The following is an 18,185-nucleotide window of genomic DNA, read 5'->3' on the forward strand; positions in this document are numbered from 1 at the left end:
TCGTAGCCACGGGGCGCAAAGCCACCCCCCCGCACTACAGTACAAGTCCCCTGTTCCTGCAGGTCAGGTGAAATTTCAGTTAACCCGTTCACCCGAACGTTATCCTGCTATGATGAATATGCTGCCTCACAGGTCGGATTAGCACCAACTTTCATGACAAATAGGCTGCGTCACAGGTCGGGAAGAGGTTAAGATACAATTTTCAGTTAAAATACTTCCCAATTCTGAACATAAAAAAGGCTTCTCCCCTGTGTGACTTCCCTGATGTTTATTAAGAGTTGATTTCTGTGTAAAACATTTCTCACATTAAGAACACGAAAAATGCTTCTCCCCTGTGTGAGTTCTTTGGTGACCAAGAAGAGATGATTTCTTCACAAAACATTTTCCACATTCTGAACATGAAAAAGGCTTTTCTCCTGTGTGAGTTCTCCGATGGCAATCAAGATTTGCTTTCCGGATAAAACATTTTCTACATTCTGAACATGAAAAAGGTTTCTCCCCTGTGTGAGTTCTATGGTGATTAACCAAAACTGATTGCCGGTTAAAACATTTCCCACATTCTGAACAGGAAAAAGGCTTCTCCCCTGTGTGAGTTCTCTGGTGATTTACAAAATCTGATTTCTGTTTAAAACATTTCCCACACTCTGAACAGGAAAAAGGCTTCTCCCCTGTGTGCGTTCTGTGGTGTATAACAAGATTTGATTTCCTGTTAAAACATTTCCCACATTCTGAACATGAAAAAGGCTTCTCCCCAGTGTGAGTTCTCTGGTGTATAACAAAATTTGATTTCTGATTAAAACATTTCCCACATTCTGAACAGGAAAATGGCTTCTCCCCCGTGTGAGTTCTCTGGTGATTTTCAAGATCCGATTTCTGCTTAAAACATTTCCCACATTCTGAACATGAAAATCTATTCTCTGCTGTGTGAATTTTTCCATGTTTTAAAAAAGTATTTTTGAGAAAACTATTTCCATATTCTGAATATGAAAATGTCTTCTTTCCTTTAGAATCAATTTGTTTTTTTGAGCTTATATTGTTACTTTGATTTTTCTTAGTAGTTGGTAATGAACCAGAAAACAGGACCTGTTTCAAAGGATCAGATGACAAATCTTTGCTGTGAAAGGATGATGCCATATCTGAGGTAATGGCATTCACTTCAACTGTATCCTGTGTGATCTCAAGATCATCTGATTTAACTGAAGATGTCAGCATTCCCTCTGATCTCCCGGTACAGTAATCTGCTAAAAATAAAACCAGTTATTAATTTTGAATAAAATATCCTCACATTTTATACTTTTGAACATTTCTACTTAACTTGTAATTTTTACAGACAGCTTATGTAAAAATATTTAACTATTCAGCAAGACAATGACAGTTAACAGTCTAATCGAAAGCCTCATAGCATGAACCAGTGGATCGTGGCGTTCAACCATTTGTTCATTCTGACTCCCAAACATAGAATAAAAAGCCACCAAACAATGTTATATAGGTGAAAATTATACCAATAAAACTTCTACTCATCTGATGAAATACAAGACACCACTAAGGTCCATCATCTGCCAGTGGAAAAACAAAGGTTTCCACTTTATTAGTGGCTCAAAAGCTCTTGAAAAGCAACATGGCTTCCATAAACCAATCCAGCAATATCCGCTCTCCCAAAGTCAAATTTCTGCTTGCTTCTGAGCCTTGCAGTGTGCCCAAACCATATTCAGCATCTATATATTTGGCATTACTACAGTGAGATGAACCCACTTAATTTACGGTGTGTGTCTCCTGAAGCACAATCTGGGCATTATGTATTGGACAATAAAATGGCAAAAGTGCAATTTTCACGTTGCACCATCCAATGCGAGCTAATTTCCGTAAAGTGGTTGTGGAGTCAAAATAGTCACTAATCCCATAGAATAATTCACTGAGGGTTATGATTTCGAAAATGGAGTCGCTTTATAGGGATTTCTACTGCTTTAGTTTTCTGTAATTTTGTTATATTAGGGCATCTGCAAATGGTGTGTCCCATCTCTACTGGAATCTGCTCCTGCAATGTTTGCTTCCAGGCAGTGCCTTATTTATTGTGCAGGCACTGCTGGTAATTGAGAAGACATCGAAACCAGAAGCTCTGGGTGGCGCTGGCTCTGTCCAGCCACTAAGAGTAGGGTGCCTGAGACCAGCAGTACCATCCAGTCTGGCAGTAAGGGTTTGTGTACTGTCCAGCTGGAGCAATCTTCTACCTGCTTAAAGCACCGAACACTACTAAAGCTTGAAGCATATTGCCAGAAGCTGCCAGATACAGCCTTGTTCTCCTCTGGTTCAGTCTTCTGTGCTCAGCTCCCACTAGTGTATTCATATCCTGTTGTGATCCCAGCCCGCTTACTGACTACACTTGCATCTTCCAATTTTGTGCTTTCTCTGCCCTCCTGATTCTGACCCAACTACTTGACTAATCTTCTTGTCATCTCACATAACAGAATACCAGGTAACACCATGGCCCAAGCCTAGCGGTCTCTATGTAAGTCCAGATTCATGTAGAGGGGTTAAAGGATGATGAGCAAGGCAATCCCTGGGATCTGGAAAATGGAATAAATAGAGCCAAGCCTTCTCATGGTGGAAATCTTTTATCTGCCAGGTGATCACTAACAGTGCTCCCAATACATTGTGTCTGCAAACTATTCCAGCAAGATCTGAGTCCAAATAGCTAAATTGTGCTCCTTCCTTTCTTAACCCTACCATGTGCCCAGAAAGTAGTGTATAACAATATATAGAGTATTGTCGGATTCAAGAGACACTGGAAAATAATTTGTAATGTCCATTTGTTTCCTATTATCCTGGTGAAAACTCTCTGGGTAATTAGAGTATGTAGCTTAGTGGCTCTTGGCAATCTTAGCTATCGTAACGGCCAATATTTTCTGTCAGATGAGTTTCAAGAAGAAATAATAGACATTCATACAGAACTTTTTATAATAGTGCAGAGCTGGTGTGTCTTAAATTTAGATCTGAGGAATTTGGAAGAGTTAATAGAGACCTTATTTTAAAGGCTACCAGGTAGTTGCAGACTCATAAAAGTGAGGCAGGCCGATCCCACCATTACTGAACTACTATACAAAATGAACCTGTAAAAAAAGACATAGAATAAAAAAATGTTACATCCCCAACAACAACATATGTTTGGGGAAAAGCTCCACCACTAAACCAGAGTTGCACGTATTTATGATGGACCATTAAGAGCTACTGAGTTCTGAAATTATTTTTGGCTCTCCATATCGGGAGAGATTGTGCAGTAATATCAGTTCCTTAGGCTCGAAAACATAATGCAATTTATGACGTTGGCTGATTCCATGAAACCAGGGCTTGAGCCATGCCAGCACATCTCCTACAGGTGTGAAAAAATGTATATTACAGCCATCAGCCACGCACAGCTCAGAGATTTATCATGTGTGAGGCAGTGACAGGTATTATATGCGAAGGTCACTATGTGTCCCCCAGGATGCGCAAAGAAGTGTATTAAGGCTGCTGGAGTGCATTGCAGTCACAGGTTCACCGGTATAGCTGTGGTTGCAACGCAAAATAAAAGTATTGTACATACTTGAGTAAAAGCCGAGAATTTCAGCCCATTTTTTTAGGCTGAAATTGCCCCTCTCGACTTTTACTCGAGTCATTCCCACGGGTTGGCAGGGGAGGGGGAGCGGCAGCTGTCTAATCATACTCACCTGCTCCTAGCGCGGTCCCTGCACATCCCTCGTTCTCCGGGCGCTGACAGCTTCTTCCTGTGTTGAGCTGTCACATGGTACCGCTCCTTACAGTAATGAATATGGACCCGACTCCACTCCCATAGGGGTGGAGCCGCATATTCAATACTGTAATGAGCAGTACCATGTGTCATGATTCCCCAATGGCATGGGAACATCAGAAACACAAAATAACAGACTAGCCCTCGGGTGATGGAAACTCAAGCTGACCGTGACCTAAATCTACCACACAACTAACAGTAGCCAGGAAGCATTCCTACGGCTGCCTAGATGCCATGCGCCAGCCGGAGAACTAACTACGCCTGGAAGAGGAAGGAACAGACCTGGCTTACCTCTAGTGAAATTCCCCAAAGATGATAGTAGCCCCCACATATATTAACGGTGAGTTCAGAGGAAAAGACATACACAGTATGAAGGTAGATTTAGCAAAGCGAGGTCCACTTACTAGATAGAGGAAGGATACAAAAGAGGACTTCACGGTCAGCTGAAAAACCCTTTCAAAAACCCATCCTGAAATTACTTTAAGACTCCTGTGTCAACTCATGACACAGGAGTGGCAATTTCAGTCCACAAGAGCTTCCAGTAACAGGAAATGACAAACTGTAAACTGGACAAAAAATACAAAACAAAAAGGACAAGAGTCCACTTAGCTGATCAGCAGACTGGTAGCAGGAACATGCAACTGAAAGACTCAGGTTACAATGATGACCGGCAAGGAAGTGACTGGAGAGCAAGGCTAAATAGGGAACTCCCAAAACTGATGGAAGCAGGTGAGCTGAGGCAGAAAAGAACACACAAGTCTCCAGTACCACCAGCCACCACTAGGGGAGCCCAAAAAGCGGATCACAACAACCATGTGATCGTTCAATACAGGAAAAAGCTGCCGGCGCCCAGAGAACCAGGGATGTGCAGGGACCGCGCGGGGAGCAGGTGAGTATGACGGGGGCAGTGCGCGATATTCACCTGTCCCCCGTTCCACCGTCGGCGCCGCTCCGTCTTCCGCGTCCTCTGCAGTGACACTCAGGTCAGAGGAGCACCAAACTAACAACTTCACACAGGGCCAATAAATATAATCAATTTTATTAATAACAACAGAACACGTATTAACAATAGCAATAAGGGTATACTCCCAAAACACAGGAACACGGAGGGCTAACCAGACAGGAGCTTCCAACATAGTAGTATCATAAACCAGACAATAACATATTCATGTAATTAATCATTGTGCCAGTGATCATATGTAAATAAGCTAAATAGCAAAATTCAGAAAATACAAATACAGAAAATAATGATATAGTTACCAAAGGAAGCGCTGCTGGAGGCCCACGAACACCCCTTACGCGCGTTTCGCACCGAAATGCTTCGTCTGGGGGATGGTTAGGCACTGGCCATTGATGGTATATATATGTAAGGGACCCAATAGGAAGATGCCAACCTTGGAACTAATGGATAACTGCTGTGTACACATGCGCAAAAGCGGCAAGCTGACGCTGATATGGCCCTAACCCACACTCACATTTTAAACCGGAACACGTGCAGCCGTTGGTTAATGCAGGAAGCCATCCCTGCGCTTGCCCGCGCAGAAACAATGAACCGGAACAAAGCCGGAAACCATGTGATAGCGCTCGTCGCAGAGCGCTGACGACACATCCGGTGCGTCCCGTCTTGTTGTCAAGACGACCGAAAGCACACGGAGCCTGCGCAGGAGAACCGGCAACACACAGGAATAAGCGCCGGTGTACATCGAGTCTCGTAGTCCAGGCAACGATAAACATATCTATGAAGCCGGCATAAAAAAACGAACGTAAGCAGCAGGCATAATAGATGCTGCGGATGGGAAGTTCCAAAGCCATTGGCGCGATGACACGATTAGTGTGCGCGCCGCCCTCTGCCTGAACGTCAGTGCAAAGGACACGGAAGACACAGCGTCGCCGACGGTGGAACGCGGACAAGTGACTATAGCAAGTGCCGGGGGCCAGAGCGACGAGAGGTGAGTATGTGATTTGTGTCTTATGGGGACATAATCAGCATTTGTGCAGCATTGTATGGGGCAAATGTCTGTATGGAGCATCTTATGGGGTTATAATCAACATTTGTGCAGCATTATATGGGGCATATTTTAATATGGATCATCTTATGGGGCCCATCATGAACTGTATGGAGCTTTACATGGGGCTCCTGATTCAATATGGATATTCAAAAACACTTAACCTACTAATGTCTCAATTAATTTTACTTTTATTGGTATCTTTTTGTATTTTGGAAATTTACCGGTAGCTGCTGCATTTCCCACCCTAGGCTTATACTCGAGTCATTAACTTTTCCCAGTTTTTTTGTGGCAAAATTAGGGGGGTCGGCTTATACTCGGGTCGGCTTATACTCGAGTATATACGGTAAGTGTGGTCTTGGACAAATTGTTTGCCCAAGGTAGATTTAAGAAAACCCGCCATGGGCTTTTATTTTTGGAGCGAACTGCAGGATGGTAGTGGGGCGGTTTGCTCTCTCCAGGCCAAGTTTTACAAGTGGCCCATGGCCACAGATTCCATTTAAAACTCTGCAGCCAAGGGTTGGGTGTGTCAGTCTTGGTTTGCAAACTGCAGAGCAGGTGGTTCAGCCTGTGTGAAGTAACACGGAGCCAAGCGAAGCCAAAAAGCCTGGCACCCCTGAGCGTGACATGGTGCTGCAGGCGCCTTCAGCAACCGGTCTCGCATACGGACTGTTGTGACGCCCGGCTGCAATCCAGAGATTACTGTGTGCTGTTCATTTTGTGAGTTTTGGATATTAAAAGACATTTGCTTTGAACGTTTATGTGGTCCCTGACTATTTGTTGCACTGCACCAACCCTGACACAGGTGTGATGGGTTTTATGTAGATTATCACAATCCTCCTTGAAGTTAGTCGGTTTTAATACAAATTGAAAAGTCAGGAAAAAGGGAAACTCTGTTATTGTCCAGAAATTCACACTTGGCCTCACTGCACATTTAATGTTGTCCATCATAAAAGTGAAGTTTGGCCAGAAAGACTGGACCTGGTCTTGTAGGGACCATATGATCACATTCAGCAGCACAGAAGGGAGAGAAGGGAGATTCATCCGATAAGATCTCAGGGTTCTAGGAAGCCAACAGCATCATTACCCTCCGCTTTCTCTTACAGGCCCTTCATAATATTTTTCTACAAGTGATTTTCTATCTTGTCAGCACATTCTACGTGTGCTGTCATTTGACTTTATAGTTCACAGATCTGGGCAGGTAACAGCGTCTCCTAAACCCAGGGGGTAGGTGGATCTACCAGGTTGTAAGTTCTATAGAAAAGGGCTTTTAATGCCCAAAGTCATTAGAACAGTTTTGGGTGGAGGAGAATGTTGTGGTCTAGAGGTAAAATGGTGATCATGGTAATACGGCCGGACTACACCACCGATAAAGCCGCCACAGCCGGTGATGAGAAGAATATGTGACTTCTCTGCATTTAGTGGTCACTACTCACCTGGGTAGTCACATGTAGGAATCTCCTCTTTACACCACTCATCACCCCTCACATATGTCTCTGTAGTATTAATATGGGTCAGATCTTCACCCTGAAACAAATATTATAAAAGTCACCGACAGATGGAGAAGTCCCATCTATGATCAGCTTGTTAAGGACGCTTTGCTGAATATTATATATAAGAATCACAGACAGTGCATAATAAATAAAACTGAATAATGTTAACCCCTTTCTGACATTGCATGTAATATTCCATGTGACCTGGGCCTATTTGACCATGGATGGAACATTATGACATCGCGATCACCAGCTATCACAGGAGGTGTGCGGGCGATCGCCACCGGGTTTAAGCTGATTCTGACAGCTGACACCCAGCAATAGGTGCCAGGAAAAAAAAAATCTGAAAAAAATATACTCAAGAAACCAAAATATAAAAAGATATAATTTTTATTAGGTAGAAAATCACATAAAAAAGACAAGGTTTAGAAGAGTGGGAAACCACAAAATGGCACCACTTCCCCACTATAAAGCCATAAGGAGGCTGCACATGATAAATCCATCTAGTAATGGCCCTGTAACCCCAATGAGAGAAGACACCATGCGGTCATGGTGTCCCTCCAGAGAGCACAAGAATAATCTCTACAAACTAAGCAAAAAAAGTGCAGAAAATATTACCTCCTAGTGGGTGATTGTGCCAGCCCCAACGCATGTTTCGGCTTCCACCTTCATCAGGGTTCATTCTGACAGCTGACACCCAGCACTAGGTGCCAGGAGTGGATTAACCTCCAAAATACTGCAATCGAACACAATCGCAGCATTCCGGAAGCCGACAGAGGACTGACAGCCCCTCTGCCTTTGGATTGGAAACCCCGCGGCATGACACGGGGGTCTGATCGTTGCCATGGTGACCCAATGTTGTCATGATGACATCCGGGTCACCAGAGCTAGGAAACTTGCTGATCATGCGCAGTGTAAGCCTCTCTGTAAGAGCAGAGCTGACATTTTCTACAGCATGGGGATAATGCTTCATCTACATGCTATAGGAGTGATCAGCCTGCAAAAAAGGATTGTCCCATAGTGGGACAAAGTAGAAAAGTTAGAAAAAAGTAAAAGAGAAAATTTCGGACTCCCTCCCTTTAATGCGGGCTCCGGCGGTGAGGCCACATCTTTTCTGCCACATAACAGCTGTTTAGAACAGCTGACATGTGCCCAGAATAGCCACGGGTGGAATCACGATCCACCTGCGGCTATTAACCCATTAAATGCCGCTGTCAAATGCTAACAGCGGCATTTAACATGCGCAAACTGATTATCGTCTCTATGTAGCAGAGCCGATCGGGTTGTGGCAGCATCTAGTCTCCCATAGAAGCTATTGAAGCATGGCAAAAGCACAAAAATAGTGTTTTTAAAAATATGAAAAAAATATAAAAAAAAGTTCAAATCACCTCCCTTTTGCCCCATTCAAAACAATAAAAATAAAATCAAACCTGCACATATTTGGTATCGCCGCGTTCAGAATTGCCCGATCAATCAATAAAAAAAGGATTAACCTGATCGCTAAGCCGTGTAATTAGAAAATAAAACAAAACGACATTGCATTAAAATGCAGTAATGGGTGATCAAAGATCAAATCTGCACCAAAATGGGTATCATTAAAAAGGTCAGTGCGGCGTGCAAAAAAACAAGCCCTGACATGATGGAAAAATAAAAAAAATGATGGCTCAGGGAAGAAGGGGAGCTAAAAACAAAAACGCAAAGCCAAAAAAAAAGCTTCAGGAGTTAAGAGGTTAAAAGAATTGTAAAAATATTTTTTAACCCCTTAAGCCCCAAGGGTGGTTTGCACGTTTATGACTGAGCCAATTTTTACAATTCTGACCACTGTCCCTTTATGAGGTTATAACTCTGGAACGCTTCCATGGATCCCAGGGATTCTGACATTTTCTAGTGACATATTGTACTTCACGCTAGTCATAAAATTTATTTAATATAACTTGCGTTTATTAGTGAAAAAAGTGGAAATCTGGCGAAAATTCGGAACATTTTGCAATTTTCAAACTTTTAATTTTTAAGCCCTTAAGAAATGTCACACAAAATACTAAATAAGTAATATTTCCCACATGTCTACTTTACATCAGCACAATTTTGGAACCAAAATTTTTTTCGTTGGGAAGTTATAAGGGTTAAAATTTGACCAGCGATTTCTCATTTTTACAACAAAATTTACAAAACCATTTTTTTTAGGGACCACCTCACATTTGAAGTCACTTTGAGGGGTCTATATGGCAGGAAATACCCAAAAGTGACACCATTCTAAAAACTGCACCCCTCAAGGTGCTCAAAACCACATTCAAGAAGTTCATTAACCCTTCAGGTGTTTCACAGGAGCAGAAGCAACATGGAAGAAAAAAATGAACATTTAACTTTTTAGTCACAAAAATGATCTTTCAACAACAATTTTTTTATTTTCCCAAGGGTAAAAGAAGAAAATGGACAACGAAAGTTGTTGTCCAATTTGTCCTGAGTACGCTGATACCCCATATGTGTGGGGAATCACTGTTTTGACGCACAGCGGGGCTCAGAAGGGATGGAGCGCCGTTAGACTTTTTCAAACTAAAATTGACTGGAATTGAGGTCAGACGCCATGTGGCATTTGGAGAGCCCCTGATGTGCCTAAACAGTGGAAACCCTACACAAGTGACATCATTTTGTAAACTAGACCCCCAAGGAACTTATCTAGATGTGCCCCCTTTGGAAATAATCTGTTTCCTGTAAAGTAAATTTGTAGTACATGGAGGTGTGGTACAATTTGAAGCATCCTTCATACACTGGCCAGGTTTGTCAGGGCAGGTGTCGCATTGATTGATGGTGTCCTTGCGTATTCCCCTTTTGTAACACACTCGGCACCTTTTGTAACACACTCGGCTTGCCGCTTACCTTTTTTTCCAGTTTGCGGGACCTCCCCCAGGAAATGCTGACCTGGTACGATACGAGCACCTTCAGTTCTGGAAGTACTGGGCCCGATCCTTCCGGACTGCCAAATATGAGGGCCTTAACCACTACCTCCTGGAACTGAAGGTACGACGCATTGGTGTGGCGTGCACATTGTGACAGCAGGAAAGCGTTGAGCATTGCCATCTGTACGATGTGCACGGCCAGCTTTTTGTATCACACACTGGCCTTTCTCAAAGCACTGTACGGTTGGAGGAGTTGATTGGAGAGATCAACGCCCCCCATGTTTTTATTGTACCCCAGTACACACTCCGGTTTGCTGACTTGTGTAGAGGTACGTCGTACAGTGCTGAGGGTGCTGCCATCACCGTATATGGTGGTCAAGAGAAGGACATCCCTCTTGTCCTTGTACTTGACCACCAGCAGGTGGTCGCTACATTGGGCTCTGCTGTCACCCCTTCTGAGCATCTGCCCAAGTAGCGTCTTTGGGAGGCCTCTCTGATTTTTGCGGACAGTACCACAGGCTGTGGTACCTCGCGCAGAGAGGGATTTGAAGAGTGGGATGCTGGAATAAAAGTTATCGGTGTAGAAGTGATAACCTTTATCCAGCAGCGGGTGCACCAAATCCCACACAATTTTTCCACTCACTCCCAGGACAGGAGGACACTCAGGGGGTTTAATCCTGGTGTCTTTCCCTTCGTAGACTCTGTAGGTGTACCCTGTACTCTCACACTGCTTATAGAGTTTGATTCCATATCTGGCTCTCTTGCTGGGCAGGTATTGATGGAATCAGAGCCGCCCCTTAAAATGAACCAAGGACTCATCCACGCAGATGTCCCATTAGGGCACGTACACTATGTTGAAGTGTTTGATGACCGTCCGAACTTTGAACAGACGGTCAAAGTTGGGGTCATTTTGTGCGGGACACAGTGCATTATCAGTATAATGCAGGAATTTGTGGATGGTCTCAAAATGTGTCCGGGCCATGACCATTTGCAACACTGGAGTGTTGTATAAAAGATCAAGACTCCAATATTGCTGAATTTCTGGCTTCTTCAGGATTCCCATATGAAGGCCCAGGTCCCAAAACTGCATCATTTCAACTGTGTCTACAGGAGACCAGTTAGAATATGATGATGGGTTTTGCGCCAAAAATTGCCGAGCATATACATTAGTTTACTCCGCCATGATTTTAACAAAATCCTCAGATAAAAAGACTTTGAAAAAGTCTAGTTCTGTGAGGCCGGTGGTGTCAAACTTGATTCCTGATTCTGCCACAAAATCAGGAATTCAAAGGGAAAATAAACTACAAGCAAATGTGGCGCTAAGCACCTTAGGATTTTTTGAATGCATCCACCTCCAGTGAAAAATGTTAATAAGAATTAATTTATTTTCTCAAAAAAAAGGGAAAAAAAAAAATAATAGTATACTTTAAAAATTTAAAAAATATTTAAAAAAATATAATTTGTTTATATTTTTTTTCCTTTTTTTTTTGAGAAAATAAATGAATTTTTATTAACATTTTTCACTGGAAGTGGATGCATTCAAAAAATCCTAAGGTGCTTAGCGCCACATTTGCTTGGAGTTTATTTTCCCTTTGAATTCGCCATCTATGTGGATCTGAAGCAGGATCAAGACATAGCTCTCCAAAGTGAGCTGCACTCCTTATTGGATTATACAACATACGGAGAAGAGTTGCCTAAAGAATTGATTCCTTGAGAATCTCAACGTGTATTTCTTACCGATAGAAGGTGAGCATAACCACAACTAAAATAATTTTTTTTTACTGTTGGTAAAAACGTATTGCGCTCTGAGGAAGCGCCACACTTGTCTCTTTTTTTTCCCCCTCTTTCCCTAAACCAGTGTATTTCTAAAGACAAAATCAGGAATCAGTGGCTCGTAATTTTCAGGGGGCGAGGTCCATACGGGGTCCGAAGAGGTGTCTGCTGGTTCATCTTCAGGAGTGGGCGCTGCCTCATCTTCTGTCCTGGGACGTCTGCGTGGTGGTTCCTCAGGACCCGAGTAGGAAGAGGAAGAGGATGAAGAATCTGAAAAGTATAGAAATGTGGGATCCTCTCCCTCGCTATCAGTGTCGAAGGCAAGGAAAGAATATGCCTCCTCCACTGAATAGCGCTGTTGGAACATACATGATGGGCGGGACATTTTTGTGTGAATATGGTGCTTTGTGTGTACTTTATTTATAACTGTATGTGTGTGTGGGGGGATAGTGAGTGGTGCAAACTATTATCTGAAAAGAAAAAGCTAAAAGAAAAAAGCAAATAGGGAGAAAAAAATGCCTGTGAAAAGTCTAAAACAGCAGGCCCTAGCTGATAAGTGAACTGCATCGCTTATCAAAGTTCGGCGGCTGCTGGATGTGTGCACGGGGGTGGCACAAGGGGGGTGAAAAAGAAAAATGGAAAACAGCCAGCACAAGATCTGATAGGTGAATCGCGCCACTTATCAAAGTTTGGCGGCTGCGGGATGTGTGTACGGAGTTGGCTTAAAGGGGGCTGGGAAAAAAAACAAGTGCGTCATCAATCAACGCTCGGCAACTGCTAAATGTGCGCATAGAGGCAGCGCAAAGGGGAGTGGAGGGTTAAAAAGTGGGGGGAGGGGAAAGGGGATTGGGGTGGATGAAGAGAGATCGGGCAGGGATCAGGGATCAACACTTACAGTTGTAGTCTCTCTTCTCTCATCAGCAGGAATTGTGGTGTCACAGGCTTCTGTGGCACCACAAGTCCCAGCGCAGGAGATCTAGCTGTGTGACCGCTCTGCAGGAATCCTCCACTAGTGTGAGGATCCCTGCAGAGCAGACAGACAGGTCACACAGGTCACAGACCACATCGATCTCACCAATCAGAGGTGGCCCTGGTGACGCCGGTGTTGCTAGGCACCAGCCTATTATCGGAGGTCACAGCTCCGATCCGAGGCAGGTCACCGTCAGGTCACTGGCAGGGCACAGTGACATCAATCGCACCAATCAGCAGCTGCAGGCCATACTAGGCTATTACAGCACCGATCCAGGCCAGTACCGGCAGGGCACAGTGCGATAACACCGCTGCTGTGCCCTGCGATTGGCACCATCAATGCGCACGATAGCACGGTGGCTGAGTGGTTAGCACAGCAGCCTTGCAGCGCTGGAGTCCTGGGTTCTAATCCCACCTTGGACAACATCTGCAAAGAGTTTGTATGTTGTCCCCATGTTTGCGTGGGTTTCCTCCGGGCACTCCGGTTTCCTCCCACATTCCAAAGACATACTGATAGGGAATGTAGATTGTGAGCCTTATCGGGGACAGTGATGATAATGTGTGCAAACTGTAAAGCGCTGCAGAATATGATAGCGCTAATTAAAAAATTAAAGATCATTATTATTATCCGAGGGGTTTTCACCGATGCCAGGCACAGCCTAGGATCTAGTACATCGGTACTCAATCCTAGCCTGGGACCTCACTGTTTCAGCCAATCTGATTGGCTGTTCAGAATTGATCAGCCAATAACAGCGATCGGGAAGTCGGATGGGGGAGGACACCATCTTCCCTGAGGTAAGATGGCGCTGGAATTTTAATGCGATCACAGCGACTTAAAGGAAAGGTGCCGCAATTTTGTTTTTGTATTAAAAATGATTGTTTATATAAACAATTATCTTTAATACAAAATTATTTTTTTTAACCTTAATATCTTTTTTATTATTAATAATTTTTGCAGCCACTGGGCGCCGCCATTTTGCTTTGCAGGAGTGTAAGAGTCCCAGCACGACATTTACACTCTGCATTTACGGCAGCCCTGTGCATAGGACTCAGCAGTCGGGAGCCGACCGCGTTATCTCCTGCTCTGATCTGGCCACGCCCCCTGGGCTGTCTCCACATCACTGCAGAGGCAGGAGGTCGGCGCCATGTTTCTTCAGCCCACAGTGTGTGAGCTCCACTGTGACTGAGAGCTGTGCTGTTGGAGGGGCAGCCCCAGCTGCCTCTCCTTTCACACTGTCAGCAGTCGGCCGTTCCCTGTCCTCTGCTGCCTGGTGCCCTGGCTCAATCTCTAGAATCGCTAGAGAGGATGAAGTGCTGCGGTCTGATGTCCTCAGGAGCTGCAGAGAGGTAACGGGGGGAGGGGGAGAATCTCTGTGCTGCTCCGACCCGACCCTGCCTCTCACTGCAGCCACTGATCAAGGACATCAGACCGTGTATCTATCACTACACTGTGCTGAGCCATGTATCTAATCCTCTCCTGTATGATAGTCTGCTGTGCCATGTACCTAATCCTCTCCTGTATGATACTGTCTGCTGTGCCCTGTACCTAATCCTCTCCTGTGTGATACTATGCTGAGCCGTGTATCTAATCCTCTCCTGTGTGATACTGACTGCTGAGCCGTGTATCTAATCCTCTCCTGTGTGATACTGACTGCTGAGCCGTGTATCTAATCCTATCCTGTGTGATACTGTCTGGTGAACCGTGTATCTAATCCTCTCAGGCACTCCTCTCCCCCCTGCATATCTTTCCCCATTACACACACAACTCAATGCATGCGATAACAGGAGCTGCAGGGGTCATGCTGTCTTATGGCATTATGTGAGATCTATATGACGGTATTATGTGATCTGTATGGTGGTGATTATGCTTGATCAGTATTGTGAGAATTATACGGTGGTATTGTGTGTGATCTATATGGTGGTATTATGTGAGAACACTGGCAGTATTATGTGTGATCTATATGGCGGTATGTGAGAACACTGGCGGTATTATGTGTGATCTATATGGTGGTATTATGTGAGAACACTGGCAGTATTATGTGTGATCTATATGGTGGTATGTGAGAACACTGGCGGTATTATGTGTGATCTATATGGTGGTATTATGTGAGAACACTGGCAGTATTATGTGTGCTCTATATGGTGGTATGTGAGAACACTGGCGGTATTATGTGTGATCTATATGGTGGTATGTGAGAACTGTATGACAGTATTGTGTGTGATCTATATGGCGGTATTATGTGTGAGCTATATGGCAGTATTATGTGTGAGCTATATGGCAGTATTATGTGAGAACACTATGGCAGTATTATCTTCAGAAAGCGGACCCATTCTATGGTGGTTCTGGCTGAGCACCTGCTCGCGGGTCTAGGGTAATAGAGGGGGCAGCATGACCTCCAGTTAGGTGCAGTCAGGGCTGGTGAGGCAGCTGAAGAGAGGGGTCTCATTTTTATTGTTACTATAAGGCTACATTTCCTTCCCAGCGTCACCCCGTACTTCGCCTGTCGTCTCACTTTCACACATCACCAGGACAGGATGGAGAAGACAGGATCTGAGGAGGGGAATGGGGTCTTAGCATGCAAAGTCTGGATCAGAACAGGCCATCAATCCGCAGAAATGTTTCCTGGATTTCTGTGGAGCAGACGGTCCATCCATGTGTATAAAAGACAGCGCTCTATGTACAATCCCTGGCTGCTCCGCGCACTGAACAGGGGGCCCCCATAGACCAGCACACTGCTCTCCTGAAATACTCTGTGCTGCTGTCACCCTGCTCCCTCCACCATATGTCTCCCAGAATCCTTGCTGGCTGCCATCCTCGGTGACTGTCTACTTGTCAGTGTAAGGCTGCTTTCACACTAGCGTCAGTACGGGCCCGTCGCAGTGCGTCGGGCCGACGTACCGACGCATGCTATGAAAGAAATGCCCGACGTGGTAGCGGATGTAGTCTTACGACGCTTCCGCTGCCCCATTGTAAGGTCCGGGGAGGAGGGGGCGGAGTTTCGGCTGCGCATGCACGGTCGAAAATGGCGGACTCGACGCACAAAAAAACCGTTACATGTAATTTTTTTTGTGGCGGTGGTCCGCCAAAACACGACTCAACCGTCGCACGGTGGTTGCGACGTGTGGCAATACGTCGCAATGCGTCGGTAATGTTACTCTATGGGGAAAAAACACATCCTGCAGACAACTTTGCAGGATGTGTTTTGCAGGATGTGTTTTATCTCCTGAACGACGCATTGCGACGTACAGCCAACAACGCTAGTGTGCAAGTAGCCTTAGGCTGCCGTCACACATTCAGTATTTTACCTCAGTATTTGTAGCCAAGACCAGGAGTGGGTGATAAATGCAGAAGTGGAGCCTATGGTTCTATTATACTTCTCCTCTAATTGTTCCTCTCCTGGTCTTGGCTTACAGATACTGAGGTAAAATACTGACCAAATACTGATAGTGTGACGGCAGCCTTACTCTGCAGTCACCAACAAAATGGCTGCTCACTGGGTTCCTGAATATCATCCTCTTATCCCTTAGCAGACACCCAGAAGGGAAGGAGAGGAGACATCACACATGTCAGCAGACTCCGCCCATAATTACTGCAGTGCTGTAATGTGAGATAGTTGGACACTAGGTTTTTCTGAAATTTCAGCAGCTGCTCCCCCTAGTGTTTAAAAGTGGAAATTCCAAAACTTTTCAAATTATTTTTCATATTTTACTAAATTATAAACAAATGATAATAATTTTTAAGAAAATGTAAACATTAATTCTTTACATTTTTACAATTTCTGTAAAAAATTTTTTTTTGATGGCACCTTCCCTTTAAGTTGCAGTGTCGCATTAAAGGGCATGATGTACTATCCCATCCATGGGAATTAAGTCCCAGGTCAAATGGATGGAATAGTACGTCTGAAGGCAGAAAGGGGTTAAAAAAATAATAATAATAATAATGAAAAAAATCAATATATATTCGATCTCTAAATAAATATTTGAATGAAAAAAATAAACAAATAAAAGTACACCTTTGGTATCGCCGCGTGCACAACAACCCAACCTATAAAACTGTCCCACTAGTTAACCCCTTTAGTGAACACCATAAAAAAACAAGGCAAAAAACAACGCTTTATCATCATACCGCGGAACAAAAAGTGGAATAACACGCGATCAAAAAGACAGATATAAATAACCATGGTCCCAATCAAAACATCTTGTCCCGCAAAAAACAAGCTGCCATACAGCGTCATCAGCGAAAAATAAAAAAGTTATAGTCCTCAGAATAAAGCGATGCAAAAATAATTATTTTTTATATAAAATAGTTTTTATTGTATAAAAGCGCCAAAACATAAAAAAAAGATATAAATGAGGTATCGCTGTAATCGTACTGACCCGAAGAATAAAACGGCTTCATAAGTTTTACGGGTTCATAATTCACTGCACATTCTACTAGAATGTATGCAAAAAATTATCCAGGATCATTATTTCCATACATTCTAGGTGAGTGTGTGGTGAACTGTGACCCATTGATTTTGGGCCTTTACCAGTCCATTCCACCAGCACCTCGCCTCTTAGACCAGAGGGCACACCATTTTTTCCTTATTATCAATGTGACCACACGCAGAGTGGTATAAACGCCCCCCCCCAAAAAAAAAAGAAATTCAGGAATTGCTGGTTTTTGTTCATTCTGCTGTTAAGGATCTGTATTTGATATTATTTAATTATGAACCAGGGCCGGACTGGGACAAAAATTCAGCCCTGGCATTTGAAGGTACACAGGCCCACTTGTCGTACGGTGGTTACACACTAAGGCTAAGTGCACACGTTCAGGATTTTTCACGTTTTTTCGCTATAAAAATGCGAAAAAACGCTCACATTAAGCATCCTATTAATTAGAATGCATTCCGCAATTTTTGTGAGCAAGCTGCGTTTTTTTTCCAGAGCGGAAAAGCATTTCGGAAAAAAACGCAGCATGTTCATTATTTTGCGGAATCGCGGGGATTCTGCACACCTAGGAGTGCATTGATCCTCTTACTTTCCGCAAGGGGCTGTGCACACCACACGGGAAGTAAGCGGATCATGTGCGGTTGGTACCCAGGGTGGAGGAGAGGAGACTCTCCCCCATGGACTGAGCACCATATCCCTGTAAAAAAAAAAAAAAGAATTAAAATAAAAAATATTGATATACTTACCTTCCGGCGTCCCCCGGAGTCCTCCCGCCTCTCAACAGTGCACGCGGCGCCTTCCGTTCCCAGGGATGCTGTGTGCGAAGGACCTG

General features: G+C 44.1%; 1 protein-coding gene across 1 annotated transcript in view; it reads right to left on the reverse strand.

The window, feature by feature from the left end:
• Positions 1-253: 253 nt before the first annotated feature.
• Positions 254-18,185, reverse strand: part of LOC143766888 (oocyte zinc finger protein XlCOF8.4-like) — a 35,214-nt gene continuing 17,282 nt past the window's right edge. The window contains exons 6-7 of the mRNA XM_077254890.1: positions 7,227-7,317; positions 254-1,241 (exon numbers count right to left, since the gene is read on the reverse strand). Of these exons, the coding sequence (XP_077111005.1) occupies positions 307-1,241; positions 7,227-7,317 (1,026 nt within the window). The 3' untranslated portion in view covers positions 254-306. The remainder of the gene's footprint in view (positions 1,242-7,226; positions 7,318-18,185) is intronic.

Source organism: Ranitomeya variabilis, chromosome 4, assembly GCF_051348905.1.
Source record: "Ranitomeya variabilis isolate aRanVar5 chromosome 4, aRanVar5.hap1, whole genome shotgun sequence".
NCBI classification, from domain to species: domain Eukaryota; kingdom Metazoa; phylum Chordata; class Amphibia; order Anura; family Dendrobatidae; genus Ranitomeya; species Ranitomeya variabilis.